Genomic DNA, 24473 nt, shown 5'->3' with positions numbered 1-24473 from the left:
TCTGCCGCCGGCCCCTCGGAAAGCAGAATGACACGCGTATGCTCTTGTCCTCCATCCCAGTGGCGCGCTCTTCCCATTGAAACGCGCCCCCGCTCATGTTGGTTCATAGCCTTTCCCTGGCCACCACTTGCCCTTTCCTATCCCCTCGTCATGCTGCCGCGATAGATGCCGGGATCAGTGTGTAATGGACGAGCGTACACGTTGTGGGGGCATGCCCTTTCCAGGGACGTAAGCAGGCAAAGCAGGGCAGTACCGCGTTCATATAAAGCCCTTCGAGACCGTCCGACGCGCGGTATCAAATCCACGTATGTGTTGAACACGGCACTTCATGCCAACCGAATACCTCCTCCCCCAGGACGAAGGCTTCCTCTCAGGATGTAGCTCCCCGCAGCCCAGCTTCGAGTGCGTTCTCTTCCCTCGCTCTATCCTCGCAGACAGTCTCACGCATCACTTTAGCGCGCTTTCTATCAATAGATACGACGTTGTCCAGCACGTACGGGATGCAGCGGACTGTCCCTCCCCCTTGAACCTCTTCCTCCGGGACCCGGATGTGGTCGAGAAACTCACGAAGCCCTCCTCATCCTCAACCTCGACGAAGAAGAGTCGGCCTCCTACTCGTTCCCCTTCACCCCGCCGCAGGAATGGCGGAAGCTCGACTACCTCCACTCTCATGACGCTCGTGCTCGCTGAGGAAGAGCGCCAAGCCCAGCACCTCAAGACTGTCCTCCGCACCTCTTCTGAACGTCTCGAGTACGAAATGAGGCGCGCCGACGACGCCACATCTCGCGCACATGCTGCGGAAGTACGCGCCATGGAAGCGACCTCGAGGGCAACAATATTAGAGGCGGCGCGCCATCAGCTCGAGCTCGACCTCACACGCGCCGCCGAGACAATCAAGCGCTACCAGCTGCAGCTCGAGACAACGGAACGCGAGCTCAAGCGCGTGCGCGATGACTTCATGCGCGTGGATCGCGAGCGCGCAGACGCGGAGGCCCTGGCCGCCAAGGCGCGCGACACAGCGCGCAGCCTGCAGCAGAGCTTACGCGACTGCCACGCTCGCGAGGACGGCCGCGAGGAGACCTCACGGCTCGCGATGCATAAATGGTTCGACGAGGGCCGCGAACAGGGATACGACTCCGGGTTCGAGGACGGCTTCGCTCAGGGTCGAAAGAAGGGCATGAGCGAAGGCATCAAGACGGGCAGGAAAGAGGGCCTGCGTGAGGGGCGCGAGCAAGGCCGCATCGAGGAGCGGAAGAATGCGCTGGAAGCGTTCGACCGCTATGTGGCGGAGCAGGAGGGCGAGTTCGACGAGACGGTGAGTCTATACTTCAGGGTTACCTACGTCTGTTCTGACATCTTTGCAGCGAAGCGAGAGAACGCGCCGTTGGGCTGCATCTTTCTACCAAATCGACGACAACGAGAGCGTCGGTTCGCTGGAGGCGCCGAGTCAGCGAGGACACCATTAGGTGGACCTGGAGGGCAGATGATTGCTCTCCTGCATTCCTTGATACCTATTTGCCTATTATTTATTGATATGTCGGAGACTGTGAAGATGTATCTGGCGCATATAGCGCTACCACGGACTACTTGACTGAAACTAAGACGAGAGACAAGGACAACATGGCGGAGCCTCAGGAAACTTCCGAACTTGAACTTCCCACGGGCGAGAGTCGCGCGGCTCCGTGCCGACATCGTCGCGTCCCGCGTCCCGTCCGATCGCCATGGGTGTCCGCGACCTCTTCTTCCCCCTCGAGCCACCATTGCAGGACTCGTCAAGTCCTAGAGATGAGGAACCCTCCGAAGACTTGAAGAAGGTGCTGCAATGGCAGGACGAACGCTTGAAGCGCCGCCTGAGCGGGATGTATCGCAGCGAAGTTATGCACCTCAGCCAGCTTGTGCGTATGGCGTTCGTGGAAGTTCAGAGGCCTCCTAACCCAGCTCAGGTCAACGATAATCTGAAAGCCCCACTAAGGCTATCGTCTATCGTGGTCGAAGGCGCAGATCATACGCGCGACTCCTTCCTCCGCTTCCTGACCCGCCCCCACCTCGCCCGTGAACACGAAACCCTTGAAGACGTCCTTCACACAGGCCGCTACCTCTCCCACCTTTTGCAAAAGTCGGACGTTTTCAGCCATGTCGAGGCACGCCTCGAGGGCGCGCGCGACCTCCTTGCCGGCCCCCATGACGTCGATCTCGTCCTCCGCACCAAGGAGCGCGGCCGCTTTTTCCTCAAGACTGCAACGGAGCTCGGAAACAATGAGGGCAGCGCCAGCTTGACGGCGCGCGTGCGCAATGTCTTTGGCGGCGCGGAGATGTTCGACGCGAATGTTTCCTTTGGCACGAAGACGCGGCGCGCGTTCACTGCGTCGCTCACGGCTCCACTTACGCCCGACCTGGAAACTAGCGCGCTGCTTACGGCGTATGGCTTGCAACGGGATTGGACGAACTTCGCAAGCTGCATGGAGGAGCAGGTTGGGGCGAAGGCTGCAGTTAGGGTGAGTGGCAGGTCAGCCGAGCTGTCGTGTGCACGTCCGCCTTGCTGACATTCCTTTGCAGAGAGGAACACCCGACGAGGGTGCGCATGAGCTTGCGTATGAGGGTGTCGTTAGGCATGTAGGCAATCTAGCACCGACTGCGTCTCTTGCGTGAGTGTCTGCAGCTTTCGGGGTCCGGCCGGGCTAACGCCGTGGCAGGATGCGCCAGTCCGCCGGCGAGAGCAGCAAGTCGGCGGTCTCGTACACCTACACCTTCGACAGTCGGGATGACCGCATAGCCGCAACGCGGGGCCTATATGCCAAATTCGCGAGCGAGTTCGCTGGTCTGGGCGGCGGAGATGCGCGCTTCGTCAAGACGGAAGCCGAGGCGCAAGCCAGCCGAAGGCTGACTGACCATATCGTCCGTATACGCCTCCCTAAATACCATACACAGCACTAATGATATGCCTTGTCAGTCGCTGTCCATCGCCAGCAAGACCGGCCTCCTCTACGGTCTTGGCAACAGCCCGCCGCTGTTCCCGGACAAATTCCGTTTGGGTGGACCGTTATCCGTGCGGTCCTTCAAAGCCAGTGGCATGGGTCCACGAGACGGACGTGAGTATACTTTTCTTCGCGATTATCATATCTTTCTGAAGCACACTAGCGGACCATCTCGGCGGCGATTTCTACTGGTCGACGGGCCTGAGCTTTGTCTCCGACATCCCGCGCAAGCCACAATGGCCTGTCAAGTTGCACGGGTGGGTCAACGCCGGTCGTCTTGATGCCCTCGAGCTGGACACCCAGAGCCAACCCGCGTCAAAACCGGCGCCATCCTTGCTCTCGCAGCTGCAGTCGTCCTTCGCGCGCCCTGCGGTGTCTGTTGGCCTCGGCCTGCTCTACCGATTCGACCCCGTGCGCATGGAGCTGAACTTTGGTGTTCCGCTGGTTGCGAGCGAGAGTGACGCAACACGGAAGGGGTTACAGGTGGGAATGGGACTGGAGTTCCTGTGAGCAGAGAAGTAGGATGGGACGTACGCATGTTGTGATTCAGGTCTACTATACTAATAGTGATGAATCATCCCTCCCTTCATCGGATACGATGCGCCCTCAACCAAACAGCGCGCATGTACAAACAAAGAACTTAGCAAACAGGCGACAGTCCGATGTGCATAAAGTGTCATTCTCTGGGATAGTACAAGCTGCCCCGATAAGCGATGTTCTAGGTTTTAAGTTCTCGAACTGTGCGGAGGATCTTTCATAAATAGTAAGGCCATGTAGGCATAGAGATTGTTCGATGGTAAGTACACTGCAAACGAGGGTTCAGGCAGCTCATGGTGCTCCAAGATCTGACTCGGGCGTGCGCGGCTTGAGATAAAGCCAGATAGCACCTAGGAAGGTCAGGACGGATCCTATTCCCAGAGTCAAACTGGCGACCCAGATCCCCTGCGTCTGGTGGATAGCAACCAGCTCTTTCGAATAATCAATGACCGTATACGCCTTCGATCCCAGTCCGAGGGCGCTGCTGTTGCAGTAACACGAGTCATAGACGTTGGCGAACTGGAACGCGCAGGTGACGATGACGAAGCATGTGTTTGCCGCTGCGAGGATCTTGCCCGCTCGCCGGAGGGATTTCGCGAAGAGGGCTGGAATGGGCCGGGGAGTTGGGTCATCGCGGTATGATGTCTGCGCGAGGAGTCGAGTTGAGCTTCCAGAGTTCGATCGGTTATGGACCATCTCATACAGAGTGTCAGGCGGGCGCGTTGGTGTCGCCGTTGGGGCTATTGAATAGTGCGTCAAGATACTGGACAGAAGCATCAGGACCCACACCATGGTGGCGACAATGCCATAGAGCACGTAGGCGGCAGAACGACAGCCAAGGCCTGTATTTTGGTGAGTATATCTGCTGATCGGCAGTAAATGGTGACGTCTTACCTCTCGCGGGCGTGTAGATGATATCCAAGATCGCGGACCCCGTAGTCCCCCACTGCAGAAGCATAGCCAGGGCAGAAGCCACCGCAATACGCTTCCAGAGACCGGGCGTCCAGTGGGGAGCAGGGTTTCGCCCGCCGCAATATGCCTCAATCTCGTCGAGCGTTCCCTCTCGATTGCCCAGTGGGCGCGGGATAGTTTTACTAGGCATTTGGTACTGGCGTCCGTCACTCGAGACTGGCAAGTTCGCGTCGTTGTGCATGTCGGCAGCGGCAAAGACCCGCGCCACCTCTTCCACAATACGCGTCCACGAGAAAACACGTGCATAGTTGTATATCGGCGGGATCGCCAAATGATCCTTGAGCACCGAATCCAGGTCGCTCTTGTACAGAGACAGGGCGCGGTATTGCGACGATCCTACGTCCTTGACCTTCACGGGGTCACCGTCAGCGGTCGCCACCCACGCCATATCATTGGCATGCGTCACCGCATTTCGAAGCCTCCCCGCGTCGCACTTTGGTGATATACGCAGCCAGCTGATGACGATGGCGAGCAACCAGAGCCAGAGAACTCCGTTAGCCTGCCCATCGGAATTGACGATGGCCAGTTTGTCGTCGGTGGTGAAGGAGTTAATGATGGTGAAGATGAAGGCCACGACAACCCATGATAGGTTGGCGACCGCGGAGATGGACCACACATACGTGCTGGCCGAGTGATCGAGCCAGTGGGCAAGTTCCGACCACCAGTCGTCGTTCTGGTGAAGGACGGCGAGCGAGGTGAGCAGCTCGCCATCCTCTTGGAGGCGTAGAGGTGATTGCTGGAGGCCGCTGAGAATAGCGACAGCGTCGCGAACGTTGGGATAGTGGTAGGTGGAAAAGCGCTCGCTCACCCAGTGGGTATTGAGCGCTGTCACCGCGATACAGAAGGCGGCGAGGGCGGGGGAACCAACAGCGAGAATGACGGAATTGAGGTTCGCGAGGCGATCGTCAGCTCCGCAGGGTAGCTGGGACAAAAGAGCGAGCCATGGGAGAAGCCAATTCCCGAACTGCTGCGAGAAAGTGTCCCATCGAAATCTCTCCGAGCCAGAGCCGCAGGTATGCCAGCAGGCGTTGTATGTGATAGCAGTGACGAAGCAGAGGGGCTCGGTCTCTGCACAGGAAGCACTCAGATTGGCCCATGTCGTGGTGCTGTAGTGTATCGAATCACCGGTCCCGGTGGTGATGCTATCCTTAAGCTGGGTGAATAGCTCTGAGTCGTTAGCGGCCTCGTGAATGCGGCCTGCACAGACTTCGAAGTTCACATTTCCGCGACCACCCAGCAACTTGACGGGCCAGTCGTTACGATTCGCGCACGCGCCTGGAGGACAGGTAGCGAGAAATGCGAGTACAACGACAACTGTAAAAGAGTCAGCATTTGTTACGCACGACGAAGCGACCACGCACACTGCTCGACCGCCATTCTAGCACTCTAGTACACCCCTGATTGCCAGCGATAAATTCTGATACGCCGTTGTGGTAACGCCTGGGCGAGTCGCGCTGAAGACTATGGCAGTTCGATGGTGAAAGGACAACTAAGAGAGGGTCGTCAAGACAGCTGTCCGTGCATTCGAGTGATGAATATGTGTGGCTTATATCCTGCACAGCATGGAGCAGGGGCGGGTGTAGCAATGCGGTTACGACTTGCCGAGTGTACACGCGCCCGGTGTCCTGTTTTCAATCTCTGGTTTGCGAGGGCGTAGAATCTGATGCTGCGTTCTCTGGGAAGAGATATCAACGCTCTCTTCGTAGCTCATAGCTGACCGAAGATGTGGCTCGTCCATTCCTTCCGACCAGCAAACGTGCCCGACCGCAGCTATGCAGCACGTAGATGGTAAGCGGCGTTCTCCACGCGCCGTTTGAGTGCTTCCGGTGGCCTCGAGGAATTCGAGCACGGAGTCTGCATATAAGAAGTGGAGTCAGAGCAAGGAGGGTATTGAGTCGTCTGTGCAACCGCTGCTGCGTTCCCGAGTGACGGGCAGATATCAGACAGTGCCTTCTCTCACAAGCACGGCCTTGACAGCGAGGGATAATCATCACCATGAATTGAACTTGTCCGTTGACTTGATCATCCTTCTCCCCTCCGGGTGTCGCGCCGCTGCATTGATATAAGTTTGGAAACACCTTGATCTATAGTCGAGAACGAGTTAGCTCGGCGGTGACTCTGCGCCCTGGATCCAATTAGTGCTAGCGTGTGTTCGCCTGCTGAGGCGCGGCCTTGCAACGGTGGCGCGTCATGAGGGTAAACCAATTCAGGGCATAACAGATCATTCGACAGATCCTGTGGCTGAAGCGCTGAAGGGCTACGCGTGGACCAAGGACGTTTGCTGCATAGTTGAATGTCGAATGCAGGATAGCAAAATTCGTGATTGTCGGGAGTTGCACTGTTGATGAGTGTTGATGTGTGCTGACCATGTCACCGCGTACAAATAAAGTGACTGCATTTGCCGTATATGGAAACGCGCTACTCCAAAGCCAAACGTTGCTTCGAGAAACGACTGAGCTTCAGCGCCCTCTTTGTCTCGACCATACCGCTTTCTTGAGCTCCCCACTAGCTATAGTGCACGTCTCAAAACGCAGAAACAACCAGCAAAGGCCGTAACCGCGTCCGCTGGCTCACTTGACCTTTCCCCCCGCTTGTGAGAAGAGGCTGACTGGTGAGACTAGTCCGCTGGCTCGGAATCACCGCCTGTTTGCAGATCGACACGCTTGCGCGGCGGGCCCCTTCGAAGGCACGCACGGGGACCGTCGCACCTGGAATCCACAACCTCGAAGTGCGGACTAGTCGCCGATGGTCGATAGCTGTAAGTCTTGTAACCGCTTTCTTCGGCCGTATCAACCGGAACAGAGCTGCTTCCCCAATGTAACCTATGTCAACATCGCCACGAGTTCCGTCAATCAAAGACCAGCAGGAGAGCAAGGAAGGGATGCGGAAAGCGCTTCTATAACCGTGGTCAGTATACGAAATAGTTTGGCATTCATAAATGCGCGCTTACTTGGCTGTTAGACGTGCATGGGCTTGTTCGAAGGGGTACGCTGCTTCGCTTGTTCGGCGAACGTTCCCCGTTTGAACAACCCAGATGCGCATCTTCCGTGGGAGACGAATGAGACCATGGGCAGGTTGACTGGTGGGGGAAGGTGACGGAGACACGATCGAGAGGGTTGGGTTTTCAAGAGATGGTAAGTTGTCGACAATCATTGGGGTAGTGCGCATGTGCTGACCTTATTCTCCTGCAAAGTCCATGATATGGCGAAGCCCTGATCCTCAGCGCTATACAGCGGTTCGTTAGCAGGTAACCGAGCATTTCAGAAGCCGCGCACGCACAAGTTTGTACCCTTCAGCTTGCGCTCTGCCTGCTGCAGCTAGGTACGTCCGTTCAAGGATGCTTTGCTCGTGAACGCTGAAAACGTCTCGCAGCAGCGGCTAGCGCGAGCTTCTGCTTGATTGCCTAGCAAAATGCAGCGGCCACGGATTTAGGCGTCGTCGTCATTCCTCGAGGTTCAAGTAGCGTGTAGCAAGCCGCGGGAAGCAAGAAACGGTTGAAGACATGATTTCGAGATCGACAGGGGATGGCATTTCGTTGCGGCGAAGAGTACAAGCGCTACAAGGAGACACACAAGGCCAAACACGCAGCCTACATCCTGACGAATACTTCCATGTTTGGCTTAAGAAAATCGTCCTGGGGCCCATCAAGTCCTTCCGTGGCATTCTGGCCTTGCACACGTGATGCAGAAGTGACCGAACATCGACGTGCGCGAGGCTTTCGTCCGTCTGCCAGGTGTTGATGCCCGCCAAATATTCAACAGCTCCTTATACACGAGATAGGAGGATACGATCGACATGTCGAGTCGTCCAGGAGGAAGACGGCGAGGCAGGAAGGCGGCCAGGAGAGGCTCAAGTTCGTCCCATTTACGACTTAGGCAACGGAGGTTAACACCCCATCTCGACAGATCAATCATCAGCCTCAACTCTACCGACACTGTCCCTACAGAGCGATGGCTCAGCCTCTGCATCATCCTCTGCAATGACGGATGCGGATGCAGGAGGATCAGATGTCACGCACTTGTGCATGACCTGCGGCAAGACCTTTTCAAGGTGAGATATACAAAATCCCTTATACGCTAAATGTCCCTTCTATGTATTATCGTTGGCAGGCCGAGATTCTGACCTGTCCTACAGGCGCGGCGCTCTAGAGGCGCACATAAACACCCACACTGGCGCCAAGCGTGCGTTCCCTGCTCGCGTCGTGAGGCTTCACTTTCTGATCTCAATCCCAGCGCACGTATGCAGCTTTCCAGGCTGCCAGTCTGCCTTCGCTGCCCGGTCTAATCTGATACGACATCACCGCATTCACGGAGAGGAATTCGCCGAGGCAGCGAACAACCCGAAGGCAGAGACGGTTTTTGAGGCGCCTATCGTCAATGATCAGGTCGTCGGACAGGATCACGAAAGTATTCAATGGATGACCCCGAACCAGCCTTCGCGCGGCTACACGCGGTACAGCGTTCCCACCGACAGTCCCGAGGCAGGGCCGTCGTCGTCTGTCATGCAATCGACGTCGTCCGCCGTCGACTCTGCCCAACCTACAGACATATCTACCGCAAGCGAGAACGACTCGGGAGACGCGGTCGACACCGTCGACCCACGAGAGGTGACTAGTAGCTTGAGCCCAGTACTTATTCTTCAATCGGCTGAGATATTCACTCTTTCAGATTGCTGGTTGACGTTTACTTCCTACGGTCAATGATGTACCGCCGCGAGCCTGTCGCCTGGAACGCAAAAGCTGTACTGTTTATGTCTTCGCGTGCGAGAACCCACCCTCTATATCTCTGCGGAAGCGCGCCGAAATAGCAGCGCGGCAAGGTCAGTCTGAAGAACGCAAGGTCGAGGCACGAGTGACGCTGTACGAACATAGTTGCGTACATTGTAGGATCCTCACTTGTACACTCTCCTCCGCCTATATGGGCACGTCGATGTTCTCTCTCACTCAAGCCTGGAAATTGAACGGCTCTACACTTGGTTGTGGGTGGAGGGCCTCTGGGCTCGTACCCGTGAACGAAGCGAGAAGGTCTCTGATTTTCTGATGCACTTCCTATGGTCTGTGCTAATACTACGAGCCACAATAACCACGATCTTTTTGAAGTTTGCAAGTGACAGTGACAGGCTCAAGTGGTCACGAAGTTCGGACAAATAAGGCCATACAGACGCGTCCCGGTCTGGCGCATCGATCGGTAGACGCGCTACAGTAACCAGGCACGCGTTCTACCTCACCCTGTCCTTCCCGCCCATCTTCACTCGTAGGCTGTATCCCAACCTGGACATACAAGAGCACCTCAAAAGTCAGCCAAAGAATCATCCCTACAGCCGCGATAGCTGATCTCAAACGATCTCCCTAATACTCCAGCGCCACAAACATGTCTATGCACCCTCCTCGCAAAGGGCCCAAGGTCCCTCTCAAGCTTCCCGCTTCGGCCTTCTCTCCTCCCAACTCGGGCACCGGCGAGAAGTTTCCCCTAGCACCCAGCCCGTCCGCTCTTCGTCCGAAGGAGATCATTGACGCCAGCGTTCCAGTCGGGACGGATCTGTCCCTGAACGCATGGAAGGAGAAGGCCGCAGGCGAGCTGCACGACCATGTACAGGGAGCCATCCTGTTTGCTTCCGATGCTTCGGCAGCGAGGTGCGTGTCTTTGTGTCGCGGGTCACGCTGGTAGCTGATCCTTCGTTTGTAGCGCTGCTGCCCCATCATCGACGATACCCATTCTGTCGTTGGCCGTTCCATTCAGCCTCGAGGACACCGAGCACACCCTCCCCTCGTCGAGCCTACCAATGACTCTGCACACTGTGTACAAGAGCGCATCTCCGCAAGCCCAGGATGGCCTGCGGTGGGCGATGCAGCAAGGCCGCCCCGTCGTGATTGATATGGAGGCGGTTTTCGAGGACTCGGTGTGGGAAGGCTTCGAAGACGCGCTTGGGAAGTCTACGGCCGACCTCGAGAAAGTCCCGCCCATAATCCTATGTGCGTCCCCGACGTAATCATGTGGTGTCGCTCGCTAACAGCGATTCTAAGCGCACCTGCTGCCCCCGAAGCACGACATCGAGCTCCCCATTGTGAAGCTCATGAACCACCCCTCATATCGCGACTTCCAAGCGCAGGTCGCCGCGCTCTCGCTGTTCTCGACCGCGTCTGTGAACTTCCTTCCTCCGAATTGGGATGGCCCGACCCCGTACGAAGGTGACGCCGATGAGAAGATCAAGAGCGAGTGGAAGCGTAGAATCAAGATGTACTGTGAGTACACCGCTGATGATGATCTGTCCTTCGAGAACAAGTCTGATTTTCATACGCAGTGGGACCCGTTCTCGAGGCATTCGGCATCGAGAGGATCATGTTCGGGTCCGGCAAGTCTCCGTCGCCCGCGCTCTGGTATGAGATCGCGAGGGAGTCACTTGCTGAGCTGGCCATCGACCAGGAAGCTATTGACGCCGTGTTCTTCGGTAACGCGAAGCGCATATACGGATCTCTGTGATGACTTGTATCTGCTACGACTCGTGTCCGTAGTAACGTGGAATCTCTTTGTCATTGCTTGTCGAGTACTTGTACAACATAACATGATTGTGAAGTAGAAGGTCATGTACCGGCTGAGGAAGTTCGCCTGATTGTCTTGGACCTGGCGCCAAGGCCGATAGGACACGGGGATAACACCGAGTGCACGGTGAATTGGTGTCAGTGGTGCTGCAGTGGTGTGGGCGTTAGCGTGCCAGCATGCTGGGCGTGACATGCAAAAATTACCATGTTTAGACGCTGAAGTTACCAAATCAGGAACTTCCTTTCCTTAGCGACGGCCGTTCGGTGCCGACGAAATTACTCAATTTGGCAGACGCGCGGACGGAACCTTTCTGTCTCGTTCTCCCATCTTGAAGCGCACGAAAGGTTGCTTGCTCAGAGTCCCGTCTTCTTTTCATGGTCAGTGCCTTTCTCCTGCGATTTATCACGCTGACGAACGAGAAGCCAAGCTCTCATAGCACTGCTGTGAAGCTGTCTGTGGCGTACAAAGGCTTGAGTAATGGGTCGATTTAGCGACGGAAATGAGTCGTCGTAAGCCTAACTTCCTCTCTCATATTGAGAGCATGCTCAATCGTCCTCTTGTACAGAAGCAGCACTGAGTCGGGTGCACCCCGGGTAAGCCCTTTGTTCTTGCTTCTACCGAGAGGACATACGGAATGCTTATGCATTACCAGAGGCGAAAGGCACGCTCGTTCTCACCCACGTCCGACGACGACGCGGTCGTGAAAACAGTGGACGACGACACCCCACCTCCTCCGGACCGTCCTATCCTTCGTCAAGGTGTCTTCGGCGGAGGTGCCTTCGGATCCAGCGCGTTCGGTTCTTTCGGCAGCTCGAAGTTCTTCCAAGCAGCGAAGATTCAAACATATAAAGAGGACGCACCCAAGGATACCTCTCCGAAACCGCTGCTACCTGGCATGGGCGGCGCCATAAACGGGCAGACCATCGAATCGTTGGTACGGCCGCAACAGGAGGCGAGCACGTCGAGACCCACCTATTCGACGCCTCCGCCCCGAGCTCTTCCTCACGCGGAATCATCGAAGAAGGCAAACTCCATGCCGCCTCCGCCTCCGCTGTCTCCTCCTCCTCCGATTGCGACTATGACAATGAATGGGTTTCCCGAGCCCGGAACGCCTTCGCCAACTCACCCATCGACATCGCACGGATATCCACCTGCAGGCGTTCCCTCTCCGTCTGGCTCACCTTCAGTAGCACCTACTAACGCGCAACCCGGTCCATCATTCTCGCAACCCATCATGCCGCCTCATTCCATGCATCCATCCCTCTTCCCGCAAGCGCCACCGCCCCAGCAAGTGGTTTACCAAAGCTCTTCCATGACGCCAACGGTCTCCCGCAAGCCGCGTAAACAGCGCGCGCCCAATACCAAGCCCAAGCGTACCGGGGAAGAGTACAAGGAAAAGAAGGGGCGGTTCCGACTCAACACCTATAATCACGAAGTTGCGGTTCCTTCGCCCGCTGCTGCTATTCGGGGAGGAGAGATCGCGGACCTTCCCGATCAGCCGACTGTCAATGCCCCTTTCAAGACGCCGTCCATCAATTACGAGTTTGCGCCGCCAATTGTGCAGACGCGGCCTCCACCTCAAGAGACAGCGGCAGCTGAGAGGCTCAAGGAGACTGCGCTGCGAGAAAGCAAGCGTCAGGCGCTATTGGAGAAGAGTGCGCCGCCCTCGCTGCCTTCTATTCCGGCGAACCTGTTTCCGCCTCAGCAGAGCCATCCAGCGCCCCGCTTGATCAGTCGTGCAGCGAGTACTGTGCCTACGCCGGGTCCGAGTAGCCAGCCAGAGCCCCCCAAAGCGGCCGAGCGTGGGCCTGAACCTCAACCCGTGCCCAAGCCGGAGCCAGTGCTCAGCCACGCCCCAGTGCCAGAGCCCGAGCCAGCCCCAGAGCCTGAGCCAATGCCAGAATTGGAGCCGGAGCCGCAACCCCCATCACCTACACTTCAACCTTCGAGGCGGCCTTCCGCGCAGCCCACGATTGCAACTGCCAAGTCCCCATCTCCACGAGAAAGTCCGCGGGTTGACCCACCTTCTGCACAAGCAGCGAGCGTCGCGCCTGCCCCCGATCTCGCGCCGTCATCCAGCTCGCGTACGAAGGCGACGGCCAGTCCTGCACCTGCAAACCCAACAGAGCTTGCGGCAGCGAGCCCTGCGCCATCAGTCACTGCGCCTTTGGCAGCAGCGGACCCTGCACCGTCGAGCGCATCAGCGGTCCCAGCGCCAAGCCCTGCGCCATCGGTTCCTCCAATAGAGATAGCGAGTCCTGCGCCGTCCAGTACACCTCGGTCTCGTGCAGTCAGCCTCGCGCCATCCGCCCGCGATGAATTGGAACCTGTGGTAGCTCCTGCCAACGCGAAATCGCCACCCTCGAGAGAGGCAACACCCTCCTCCCGCGCGCAGCCGACACCTCCTCCCAACCCGGTACCTCCACCTCTGGCCACATCTTCCTCGACCGCTGGACAGCAGCCTTCAGCAGCCTATCCGTCGACGCGACCTCAGCCAGTTCCGGTTCCCAAGGGCACCGAGACCGACCATCTCGTACCCGCGGCGCCAAACCCATCCTACTACCCTACCGCAGTATCTAACTTGCAGCCCCCGCCCATCCAGGAGTCGGTTGGGAGCGTCAGCAAGTACTATCGCGAGCGTCCAAAGAAATCTCCCCCGCCACCCGAGAAAGCTAAGGCTACTCCCGCCCCTCGTGCAAAGAGGACTACCAACAAGCCCTCGGACCCAGGCAAGCTAAAGAAGTCGCGCGAAAAGCGCACGGACGCCAGCGATGCGCAGTACATCATGTACACCGCGCCCAACCCGCCGCCCCCGCCGGCGGTGTCGTCGGCGGCGAAGGGGGTGGTGAATGTGGGCGCATACGAGTCGGTGTTTTCGAAGGACGATGACTTCACGTCGACGCCGACGCTGACTTCAGCGACTTTTGACTACGACGGTAACACGCCCGAGCCTGGGGATATGCAGGAGCAGGGTGTACAAATCCTTGCCGCGCGAACCATATCACAAAGGCCGAGTGACGCACAAAGGCGGGGCAGTGACTCGCAGGCGCAGGGAAACGTGTCACCTCCTGGCAACAACCATTGGGGAGCTCAGAGTGGGTCGTATGATGTGGATATGGAGTCGCCGCAATCATCAGCACCAGCGGACCCGCCCAAGCTGATGCGAATTGTGACGCTACTCATAGAGGACATGCGATACGAAAACGCCGACAGCCAGCTCGCTGAAGTACGCGTTCCGCTGAAGATCGACCATGACGGTGGTTTCTGGGCAGATGCGAAAGACATTGTGAGTGAATGTGTTATGCTCGAGAGTGATCGTCTGTTGATCACTTGCAGTGTGACCAGCTGCAAGGTTCACCTTCGCGGATCGACGGTGAGCCCTTTGTTTTACTTGGTAGACTGACTTGTCAATATACGTTGCCTGTAGGTCCTGCAAAGGTCTTTACGATGCGAGGAAAGTACCGTCAAATCTTTCTTCGCGTATCCGACGACAATGTGGACACGTCCACCTCGATGAATGTGGCTGTCAGCCTGGAACGGACGATAGAGGTGTTCATCGAGCCTGTGCGTGCACTCTCGCAATTGTTCAAGCCAGTCAACTCATGAGTTCTCTAGCTCAAACCACCGATTCCACAGCCGCCCGCTAATCCGCCTCCTCCTCTTGTGAAGACGTCGAATTCGGAGCAGGTTTACTATCAACAACCTCCTCCACCTCTCCCGCCTAGGTCGTCCTGGGACGCTCCCTACAGCGAGCCACGACGCGGACAGTCAAGCCGGGACTATTACCCTCCACCACCTCCCCCTCATTCACATCGTCGACCTCCTCCCCCTCCTCCTTCTGACTACTATCAGCGACAGTACGCTGGGCCGCGCAAGCGCAAGCGGTCGCCGTCGCTGTCGCCGGACTATGATCCTCCTTCGGATGGTGACTGGTTCGGCCTGCGATACGAACTGCAAGGCAAATCATTCCCGGAGAACATCCAGCACTATCGGAACAAGACTAGCTACGACTACCATGCGCCTGGTCCTTCGCGAAAGAGGCGAACACCTGGTGGAGGAGATGACCGCGACGATGACCCGGGACCTATCTACGCTCGCGTGGCTCCGGTTCGGCATGAGTTCGCGTCGGATGAAGAGGAGGATCGGGAGTACGACTCGCCTGCGCCGGGCGATAGCGAGGACAGGCTGCACGAGAAGATCGCGTCCGCGGTCGACCACGAGTTCTTGCAGAAGGAGCCGCGGTGGAAGGAGTTCTTCAAGGCGCGCTCGCGGGCGCAGAACGTCAAGAACATCCTCGCCCAGTACGAAATCGCGCATGATATGATTGTGAAGTTTGTGGGTAGGGATGCTCCATTCCGGTCATGCAGGCACAAGGTTGAGACGGTACGCCGAGATGTTCGTTTCGAGGGCGATTCATTCACACCCCACAGACCCATATCATGGAAGCGCTGTCTATTGAGGACCCGCGCTTCCCTGTCGACTGCGCCGAGGTCTTGCGCTTGCTGCGGCTTTACGGACCCGATGGGAAGCGTTTACAGCATCCCAAGGTCATTGAAATGATGAATGACGACTCGCCGCCGGAGTACAATGCGAAGCCCATGAAGCGGTTCTTGAGGTTGTTGAAGGAGGTTGACCAGCAGTATAATGGCCAACGAGGATAGACAACCCCTAGGTGTGTATGATTTTGGTTGTTTATATGATGTATATGAAGCTTTCAATATCCATAGCTCATAACACTTGAAGTGCAGATTGTTCATTATCTGATCTCGCAAGTCTGCGAGGTCTTTGGGTTACAGATTTCCCCCTTGCGCGATACCGATGTGACTTCGGTTGGAGCTCTTGAACAACGAACTATAAGTCAGGCGCGCCACATGCGCGCATGGCCTGGACGGACTTCTCCGTCAACGGACAATTGAAGTCATCGCCACGGCTCGTTCCGTCGCATCTCCGACCGTACTCGCTCACTACCCAACCTCGCTGCTCTTTGCCGCAAGGCACTGCCGAAAAGCCTGTGAGGATGCGGTCGCGCTCTATCGACTCCTACGGTCGTCCCATCGCTTGACACCTAAGCGAAGGCCATGGCTCTGCCTCAGACTCATGATGGGACAAAGACTTAATCCCACGGGAACAACCCCTCACGTCGAGTGCACCCATGTACTCTCCGCGCTACTGACCCTGTGCTCGGCGAACATGGTAATCGCAATGACCCCATGGGCCGGTGCAAAGCTTCAGCAGAGGTGCCTCGCTGCCTTCGGCCTTCGGCCTACCCACTCTCCACACACAACACGCAAGAGATATGCCCGCAGACGATAGAGGGCAGGTATAAAAAGTCCTTCTTTGTGTTCGGTGGGCCTTCATCCTCGAAGCTCAGGCGTATCTTCCGACGATTCCACAGCGCGTGCACCCCCCATGGCGCTTGCTACCTCCGCTGCTTTCATGTATCTGCCCATCCCTTTCGTCATGGCTGCGCGCCCACCTCGAGCGGTCCGCGTCCTCCTCTTTGCGGCCCAGGTAATGTGCGCTAACTGGGCGACCACAACGCTTGCCGCGTTGGACGACACCTTCATCACGAATGTGATGGGGTGCATGCTCTACGGGATGCCGATATTCATGGCTAGCGACTATTACTTCCTGACCGATCCTCTGTCCGATGGCACGCGACACCTATATGATAAGCAGGCGGCGAAGGATATGCCCTTTCTGCAGCGCTTATGGTGGTCGCTGTGCTTCTTCTTATCACTACGTGGTGTAGGCTGGAATAAGCCAGTGTGTATCCTTTCTTTTGCTTTCCACCCTGCGTGGCATACTGATCAGCCTTTCCTAGGTCCCCCACCTTCGGAAAATCCCCAGAGACCAGACCAGAGCCTCCTACCTCGTCGAGCACTCGTTTTGGCTGGGAATCTACGTCGTTGTCTCCGATTTTGCCAATTGGTACTTCAGCCACAATCCCATCACGTCGTCCCGCGTCGCCGAGGGATTTCCCCTCACGTCGCAGGGACCGATATTCCAGGCGCTCAGCTCGTGTGTCTTCTGGAGCAACGCGTGGGCGGGGTTCAACATATGTTACGAACTGTTCGCTCTTATGGCCGTTGGGTTGGGCCTCTGGGAGCCTCAGGCGTGGCCGCCGATGTTTGGTAGCATCGGGGACTTGTCCACGGTCAGGCGGACATGGGGTCGCTTTTGGCACTGCATACTGAGGAGGGTGCGCCGTGCGTTGAGCCGTGTAGCGGAGCTTGCACGCTAACTATGACCCGTAGTTCATTGTCTCTCATGGCAAGTGGGTCGCCAAAGCAATCGGCGCGAAGCCGGGCACCAAGGCCTCCTCGTACGCCCAGCTCTACACGGCTTTTTTCATCTCCGGAATCATACACGAAGCGGGCGCTCGCCATCTAAATACCACGTTCGGCAGATGTATGTGCTTCTTCATGCTGCAGGCTATCTGTGACGCCTCGGCCTTAGCCGACGCCACGTGCTCTACCTTCACCTCTCGCGGGGGTATTTTCCTTTGGAGTTCCTTGAGGTTCTCCTGGTTTCTAATGACTCGTATATATACTCCGTGACTAGTTATGACTACTTACAGCTGTAGGTATAAAAGGGCCCTCCTCCAAGGGAGGAGGGCAAGGTTTTCAATCGAGACTTCGTTACAGAGTAACCTCGTGGGAATCTTCTTCATCATCTCCGTGAGCCGAGCCCGGCCCGCTCTCCGCGTCACCGTACTCGCCTCATATTTTTACTCTCTCGCTCGACGTCCTCGATAGAAACATCGACTTCGACTTCGACAACCAGCAACCAGCAAAGTTTTCACTACCTACCCCTATTCCCCCCGCTAAGGCAACGGACTTGATCAACCCGGCACCCTTCGCGGCTTAATTACCCTTTCTTCCTTGTCGACAATCTCAATGGCGCCAAAAGCTCAACCTCTGCGCGATTCCAGCGGACGTTTCCGCCCTCGCGCAGCGTCGGTTGACACCGGTGAGTCTCAGACCGCGTGGCGTGGTACTGACGACTCCTTCACTAGTGCACTCTCGGACAACGAGTCCGACTCGGGCACGGCGGGCGCTCAAGATGCGCCGCCTGCCACCGCCGATGACCAGGTCATCGAGCATGCGACGGTGCAACACGACGTTGTGCCGTCGTCGGGTGCTTCCGCCACGACGGTGGGGGTATCCCGCCAGGTGTCTGCTCTCGACGGAGCAGACCCTGGAGAGGGCGAGTGGTCGGCCGATGCCGCTGCTCAGTCCCCGACCCACGCGCATGCCGCCGACGGCCTCGTGCCTGAAGCTGGTGCTCAGTCGCGTGCACCGGGTGCTGTGGGCAGTCGCGCTATCGCGCCAGAGTCCACGGAAGTAGATAATACTACGAATAAAATTTACCCTCAGTATGATGAGAACCGCGAGCACGAGGCTCGCGAGTCCGAAAGCGTGAACGTACCTGAGAGCTCTATCCCCGGAAACAGTAGGGACCGGATGGATAAGGGTAAAGGCCCGGATCTACGCAATTTCGGTAATCTCGACTTCGACGAGGTCGAACACGATCCCGAGATTCAGCGGGACATCCTGGATGCCGCAAATCGAGCTCGGGGATCGCGGGCTCAAGTGCCCAATCAGGGGCCGAGGGTGTCCTTGGCAAATCTGGAACCCCGCGCCACTGAAAATAAGCAGATCGCTGACCTATTCGATGCGCTCCACCTCAAGACTGTTGAGGCCGCGGACTATGCCGCCCTCAATGCCAAACTGGCGAGACAGGTCAGCCAGCTCAGTGAGAGATACGACAATCTCGTCGAACTCCTCACGGATGGGTCTGGCGCCGCACGCTCGCGCGCTGCGAGCGTCGCACGTGAGCGGTCGGTGCCGAACGAAGTTCAACCGGCACGTGACCTGAGCGCAATCAAGCGCGAGACCGCGGAGGCCTCTGTGCCCCCCGCGGTGCCTCGTGAACGTCCTTCGAAGGCTTCTAGTCCCGAAGACAAGCTTCGTCCGAGCTATGTAGCTGGGGGCGAGTCCTACTGGGACAAGTACATGGCTATGATCAGAAGCCGTGTAGTCGGCCTTCCGAGCTCAGACTCGGATGACGACGGACAGTTTGACAGCGCGGGTAAGGCCAGCCGCCTTAAGCCGCAGCCTCCTGAGTCCTACGATGGCCGGGAGGACGATGAGGCCTTCTGGACCTTCGTCATTGATTCTCTTCAGTATGTTACTGATGGTCGAGTGGCAGCCACTCGGCAGGCCGACGTTGTCTCTCGTTGGCTCACTGGCAAGGCCAGAAGGTTCTACAAGCAGAACTACATGCTTAGTGCTTCTCGAAGCGCGAATCTAGACGACTTTTTCAGAGATTTATTTGATCACTGTTTCAGTCTAAACTACAAGGACAAATGTCGTACCCAGTACAAGTCCTGTACCCAAGACAATCGCGATCTCCGCGACTACATGCACGATCTAGAGCGCTTCTGGGTGGTGCTGACTGAGGAGACCAGCCGAAACCGGGTCTTGAAGTTTTGGGAAGGTCTTGACTCCTGGCTCGTGAAGCGCCTGATGGAGGACGGCTTCAGCAAAGAAGTTGATGAGTTAGAGCCTACGTACCGACGTGCTCTGCAGCTCTGGCAGGCTAGCTACGCTGCCCGAGCCCAAGCGAAGGGCAGGCGCCCTGACGACCATGGTGGATCGCCCCCCAACCGCGGAAGCGGTACAGGTGGCGCATCTGCATCGTCCCGACGTTCTGGAGGCGGGAGCTCTTCTGCTCCCTCCTCTAGGCCGCCAGCGAACGCGTCTGCTGCCGCTGGAACGCGCACCTCGAACTCTAATGACCGCTCGAGGACCATTGGAGGTAAATTCAGTGGACAGGCAAGGGGGTCACAACGTACCTCCGCGCCGAATGGAAGGAGCGCGAACGCTCGCGCCCCTCCTAACCGCAAGCCAGGAAAATCTCCTGAGCTCCTGAAGCGCCTCCGTGAAGAGGGGCGCTGCTTCCGCTGTGAGTCTAAGGACCATATAAGCCGAAACTGTCCCGAAGCGAACCACGTACCTTCGACGTCTTCTGGACCTCCTGGTCTCGCGATTCACTCGGTGGCAATCGAACAGGCACGTCTGCTCGACCAGAGACGTGCTGGCGTCACTAACACGACTACATTGTCAGTCAATATGGTTCAGTTCGAACCCTCGCACGACTCACCTGGGTCCAACCCGGACAGTACACGCTGCACGACGTGCTCACCGCCGTGGGCAACACACGTCCTCGCGGACTGTCCGCTTGTCTGTGGTGACGTTCCCGGACGCCCCCACCTCTACGTGCAGCCGCTCTTCGACTACTACACGCGAATTGCGCTGCGCGCGAGGCGCGAGCCTCCCAAGTTTTGCTCGGGCGACGACTTGCTCGCCCTCTGCGAGACACCCGAGTATGCCGACTTTATTGGTCGCGCCTGCGACCCTTCGTACGTTGGCGACTTGGGGCAGTGGCGTGTGCGTGGTGCTTTCGCGCTGAACGCCGTGCGCGCTTGGCCTGGCGACGGCGAGAAGCTGCGCGATGCGATGTTCCACGACCTCGCGCCGCTCTCGTATCTTCGCGATGGCGCGCCCGTCCGTTTCCTGCCAGTCCAGACCCAGGACGGTTGTGTCTCCCTCTTCGAGACTGTTGAGGCCGAAGCTGGGCGTCGCGAACTGGCTCCGCTTCGCATCCCGAATGCGTTCTTCATCCGCGAAGGCTTCTCGATGGAGGACTACGTTGCGCGTCAGATATGCGTCGACTTCGGGATGGACACCTCACAGGCTCGTCGTATGGCGTACCTCTACTCCACGGGCACTACCCTCGGGGATCTCGTGCCTGAGAGCGTCGCTTACGCCCTCAACTGGGCAGTCAGACGCGTAGTCGGCGAGGAGCAGCGTCGCGCTGACCTCTCCCGCTTCTACGCCTTCCGGCCGTACTCTGGGTCGCCGGTCATCCTCGTGTGCGACACGCTCCTGGGCGTGTCGTGGGGTCTTCGTCTCAAGGACATTGACGCCGGTATCAACGTCTGGTACTGGTACATGTATCAGCGCATGCGCTACTTCGTGGGTGGGCATCAGAACACGGCTCACCCGAAGCGCTATATGTCGCGCTGGTTCGAGTCGCCTGCTGAGGCCGCAGCGCGTCGAAGCTTCGACGTCTTCACGCAGCCCGACGGCGCGTTCCCCGCGCGTTGGTTTCGCGAGCCCGCGGAGGACCTGATTGAGTCCGGCGTGTTCGCACAGGCGTGGGCAACGATGGTGCGCATGGCGTCCAACGTGCCGGTACGTTTCCCAGCTTCGCGTCTTCCATGGCGTCAGCTGACGGTCTTCGCAGTATCGAAGGGGCGCTCCGCGCCGTTGGCGTCCTCGTCCGCACGCGTTGCGCAACGAACAGCCGTCTTCCCGCGGGGGAGCGGCCGCCGCATCCCGAGGCCCATCGTCCTCGTCGTTCGTGTAAGCGGGCATCCCTGCAAGGCGTTAGTAGACTCTGGTTCGTCAGTAGATCTCGTGAGCTCGGCTCTCGCTACTCAACTGCGCCTTCCGCTCATTGAGCACAATGGCCAGGTGTCCATGACGATGGCAGTGAGCGGGTCGCGCTCGAAATGTAATTTTCATACGTCTGTAGATTTTGAATGGTCAGCTATACACGAGCAGCGCGTCTTTGACGTCTTGAACCTCGCGACTTACGACGTTGTCCTCGGGACTCCGTTCCTGTACCAGCATTCCATCTCGTTCTCCATCAACCCGCCGAAGATCCTCATTGGGAGCGTTGAGGCGCTGCCGCTTGAGGGGCCACACGTCGACGACTTGTTCATGGCAAACGTAGAGCCCGAGCCTGGCTCGGACGAGTTAGAAGCTATTCGGAAGCATCTAGTCGAAATGGCCTTACCTTTGTGCAAGACCATCGCGGAGACTGAGCTCCCGCCCTTGCGTGCGATTAATCACACGATTCCCATCATAGACCCCGACCGTCGGTACCCGTTCCGTCGCTCGAATTGCCCTGCAATCTTTCGTGAGCAATGGAATGAGAAACGCGACGCATATATGCGCTCGGGGCGGTGGGAATTCACCACCGCCACGAACACGGTGCCGATGCTTCTCATCGCGAAGAATCAACGCGAGAAGACGAAGCTACGTACCGTCGTGGACTTGCGTGAGCGCAACGACAACACGCGCAAGTTGTCGTCCCCGCTCCCGGACCAGAATGCGATCTTGCGTCGCGTTGCTGCTGCAAAATATTGGTCAATTCTAGACGGGAAAGATCACTATGAGCAGATTCGCGTCTTACCTGAGTATGAGGACGTCAACATCATGGCGACGCCAGATGGGAACGTCAAGAGCAAGGTCATGCTCCAGGGCGACTGCAATGCTGTCGCGACGTGTCAGGCAATAATGACGCATATTTTCCGGCCTTACCTAGGTGTCTTCATGGATGTCTACCTTGACGACATCGTCATATACACGAACACGCTTGAAGAGCACGTTCGCGCCGTCAAGAACGTGCTTGAGGTGCTTGCACGCGAGAAGTTCTATTTGGGTGTTAATAAGCTGCACTTCCTCGAACCGGAAGTGCGCGTACTTGGGCGTATCGTCGATGCGAATGGCATTCGGGTCGATCCCGCTCGCGTCGACGAGATCGCGAAGTGGCCGGTGCCTACGAATAAGAAGTTAGTCCGTGCATTTTGTGGCGCGGTGGGCTGGCTCGCCGATAATGTCGCCGAGATTGCCGCGCCTTTGGGCATTCTGCACGATTTGTGCGGCGAAACTCACCGATGGGAGTGGGGATTCACGCAGCAGCGCGCGTTTGAGGACTGCAAGCGGCTTGTGAGCGCGAGCAAGCGCATTTCGCGCCGCGGCATCACCCTCGGGCCGGATGGCAAACCGACCTCGCGCGTTTGGCTTCTGACCGACGGCTCTAAGTCGTCTTTGTCAGGAGTAGTCGTTGAAGGGGAGGACTGGCGTACCGGAACGGTAATCGCGCTCTTCTCAGCGAAGCTGAGTACGACTCAGCAGAATTATCCTGTACACGAGATCGAGATGTTAGCTGGCGTGGAATCAATGCAGCGGCATCGCGACTTACTTCAGGGATTCCACTTTACGTGGGTGACTGACCATCGTGGTCTTGTCCATCTTCTGCGGCAGCCAAACCTTTCGGGGCGGCAAGCGCGCTGGCTTGAGAAGTTGGGCGAGTTTGACTTTGAAGTCGTGTACCTGCCAGGCGTGGATAATGTATTAGCTGACGCACTATCGCGCATATACGAGGGCGACGCACCTGGAACGCTGCGCTCTCCCTCTGAATATACATCCTTTGATGAGGATGGCTCCGTTGATTATGACGGTATGGACATTACTCGACCACTTGTGACCGAGCTTGGCGCTCTGGCGATTGCGCCAGAGGCTGAGGACGACGTCGCTCCTCGCCGCGGTCGAGGGCGTCCAAAAGGCTCGACGAAGGCCTTTAACGACTGGGTTCGTCGTCTCGCCGCGAAGAAGGGATCCGTCCGCTTGATTGTGGGCGATCACGCAGCGGATGGCGACTCTGAGAGACGCGCGCCGCGTCTGGAGGGGGGAGACGACCCTGTCGAACCCATTGCAAGTGACCCGAACGCGTTTGAAGACGAGATGAGCGAGAAGGAAGCAGCGCAGAACGCGCTGCCAGCTCATCACGCGTTTGCTTCCGATCAAGCCACGCGAGGTGATGTCAGCGGAACATCACATTCGGCATCTTCCGAGTACCCCTCGGGTACCCGAGAGAACGCGCACTCGCGCGCTGTCGAAGACAGCCCGTCGTCGCCCGACGTCGGCAGCCCAATTACAGAGGATGCGAATATAGACATACCTAGTGCTGTCCAGATGTCGGAATCTGAACCAGAACACCCGACAGGCAAGACACCAGCCTCAGCAGAGGAAACACGTGTCTCGACCTCGGTCGGCGCGGAAGGTGACGAAGATAATGATATCGCACCTCCTAGCCTCACGGAACCTATCTTGACGGCTATACCCAATCACACACGGGGTGTACGCATTGAAGATCTGATCCGGGATAAGTATCAGGACGATCCATTCTTTGCCAAGATATTGGAAGAACCCAGTCACTTCCGAAACTTTGAGGTGGTTGACGGACTCATCTTCCTGAAGCAGGACTCTCGTCGTCTGCTGTGCATTCCGAACATCAAGGAAAGTGGTCGCTCCGTGCGAGGACTCATTATTCAGGAAGCACACACCTTACTCGCGCATCTCGGTGCCGCTAAGGTTATCCCCGTGCTCCGTGATCAGGTGTGGTGGAAGACGCTGGTGCCTGACGTACAGAAGTTCATTGCGTCGTGCACCACGTGCGCTTGGAATAAGCCCAGCAATCACAAGCCGTACGGGCTATTGAATCCCCTGCCGGTGCCTGGCACGCCTTGGGAAGCTATCGGGATAGACTTCACGGGTCCCTTTCCCGAGAGCGAGAATCACAATGGGACCTT

General features: G+C 57.5%; 8 protein-coding genes across 8 annotated transcripts; 7 read left to right on the top strand and 1 right to left on the bottom strand.

The window, feature by feature from the left end:
• Window positions 1-328: 328 nt before the first annotated feature.
• Window positions 329-1466, top strand: SCHCODRAFT_02507616 (uncharacterized protein; the record flags this gene model as incomplete). Its single annotated transcript, XM_003030052.1, has 2 exons — window positions 329-1302; window positions 1370-1466. 2 exons carry the CDS (start codon window positions 329-331, stop codon window positions 1464-1466), a joined length of 1071 nt encoding a protein of 356 aa, XP_003030098.1.
• A 235-nt stretch (window positions 1467-1701) lies between these two features.
• SCHCODRAFT_02632036 (uncharacterized protein) lies at window positions 1702-3558 on the top strand. The gene is made up of 6 exons (XM_003030053.2): window positions 1702-1895; window positions 1944-2495; window positions 2557-2645; window positions 2694-2895; window positions 2951-3089; window positions 3139-3558. The coding sequence occupies exons 1-6, from the start codon at window positions 1722-1724 to the stop codon at window positions 3483-3485; spliced, it is 1503 nt and encodes a 500-aa protein (XP_003030099.1). The 5' UTR covers window positions 1702-1721; the 3' UTR covers window positions 3486-3558.
• Window positions 3559-3770: 212 nt separating this feature from the next.
• Window positions 3771-6048, bottom strand: SCHCODRAFT_02547292 (uncharacterized protein). The gene is made up of 3 exons (XM_003030471.2): window positions 5846-6048; window positions 4407-5798; window positions 3771-4354 (listed from the first exon to the last, which is right to left on the bottom strand). The coding sequence occupies exons 1-3, from the start codon at window positions 5859-5861 to the stop codon at window positions 3804-3806; spliced, it is 1959 nt and encodes a 652-aa protein (XP_003030517.1). The 5' UTR covers window positions 5862-6048; the 3' UTR covers window positions 3771-3803.
• Window positions 6049-8223: 2175 nt separating this feature from the next.
• On the top strand, window positions 8224-9186 carry SCHCODRAFT_02507652 (uncharacterized protein; the record flags this gene model as incomplete). Its single annotated transcript, XM_050343198.1, has 4 exons — window positions 8224-8337; window positions 8431-8534; window positions 8619-8665; window positions 8717-9186. 4 exons carry the CDS (start codon window positions 8224-8226, stop codon window positions 9184-9186), a joined length of 735 nt encoding a protein of 244 aa, XP_050199279.1.
• Window positions 9187-9657: 471 nt separating this feature from the next.
• Window positions 9658-11079, top strand: SCHCODRAFT_02632029 (uncharacterized protein). The gene is made up of 5 exons (XM_003030055.2): window positions 9658-9778; window positions 9844-10116; window positions 10169-10455; window positions 10507-10725; window positions 10785-11079. The coding sequence occupies exons 2-5, from the start codon at window positions 9854-9856 to the stop codon at window positions 10961-10963; spliced, it is 948 nt and encodes a 315-aa protein (XP_003030101.2). The 5' UTR covers window positions 9658-9778; window positions 9844-9853; the 3' UTR covers window positions 10964-11079.
• A 2729-nt stretch (window positions 11080-13808) lies between these two features.
• SCHCODRAFT_02507519 (uncharacterized protein) lies at window positions 13809-14629 on the top strand (the record flags this gene model as incomplete). The annotated part of the gene is made up of 3 exons (XM_050343195.1): window positions 13809-14309; window positions 14360-14396; window positions 14451-14629. 3 exons carry the CDS (start codon window positions 13809-13811, stop codon window positions 14627-14629), a joined length of 717 nt encoding a protein of 238 aa, XP_050199278.1.
• Window positions 14630-15313: 684 nt separating this feature from the next.
• SCHCODRAFT_057463 (uncharacterized protein) lies at window positions 15314-15684 on the top strand (the record flags this gene model as incomplete). Its single annotated transcript, XM_003030056.1, has 2 exons — window positions 15314-15406; window positions 15454-15684. Coding segments are annotated over 2 exons (324 nt in total), but the record flags the coding sequence as incomplete, so codon positions are not given.
• A 207-nt stretch (window positions 15685-15891) lies between these two features.
• Window positions 15892-17583, top strand: SCHCODRAFT_02737780 (uncharacterized protein; the record flags this gene model as incomplete). Its single annotated transcript, XM_003030057.3, has 4 exons — window positions 15892-16369; window positions 16419-16789; window positions 16848-17225; window positions 17281-17583. Exons 1-4 carry the CDS (start codon window positions 16234-16236, stop codon window positions 17581-17583), a joined length of 1188 nt encoding a protein of 395 aa, XP_003030103.2. The 5' UTR covers window positions 15892-16233.
• Window positions 17584-24473: the final 6890 nt, after the last annotated feature.

The sequence above is a fragment of the Schizophyllum commune genome (genome assembly GCF_000143185.2).
Source record: "Schizophyllum commune H4-8 unplaced genomic scaffold SCHCOscaffold_8, whole genome shotgun sequence".
Lineage (NCBI taxonomy): Eukaryota > Fungi > Basidiomycota > Agaricomycetes > Agaricales > Schizophyllaceae > Schizophyllum > Schizophyllum commune.
This window is presented reverse-complemented; position numbering and strand designations above follow the sequence as displayed.

Coding starts and splice junctions, on each gene's coding strand:
- SCHCODRAFT_02632036 (XM_003030053.2), top strand. CDS start 1,722: ATGGGTGTCCGCGACCTCTTCTTCCCCCTCGAGCCACCATTGCAGGAC. Junction 2,496..2,556: donor GGGCGAAGGCTGCAGTTAGG/GTGAGTGGCAGG, acceptor ATTCCTTTGCAG/AGAGGAACACCCGACGAGGG. Junction 2,896..2,950: donor GAAGGCTGACTGACCATATC/GTCCGTATACGC, acceptor ATGCCTTGTCAG/TCGCTGTCCATCGCCAGCAA.
- SCHCODRAFT_02547292 (XM_003030471.2), bottom strand. Junction 4,355..4,406: donor CATCTACACGCCCGCGAGAG/GTAAGACGTCAC, acceptor ACCAAAATACAG/GCCTTGGCTGTCGTTCTGCC.
- SCHCODRAFT_02632029 (XM_003030055.2), top strand. CDS start 9,854: ATGTCTATGCACCCTCCTCGCAAAGGGCCCAAGGTCCCTCTCAAGCTT. Junction 10,117..10,168: donor TCCGATGCTTCGGCAGCGAG/GTGCGTGTCTTT, acceptor CTTCGTTTGTAG/CGCTGCTGCCCCATCATCGA. Junction 10,456..10,506: donor AGTCCCGCCCATAATCCTAT/GTGCGTCCCCGA, acceptor AGCGATTCTAAG/CGCACCTGCTGCCCCCGAAG.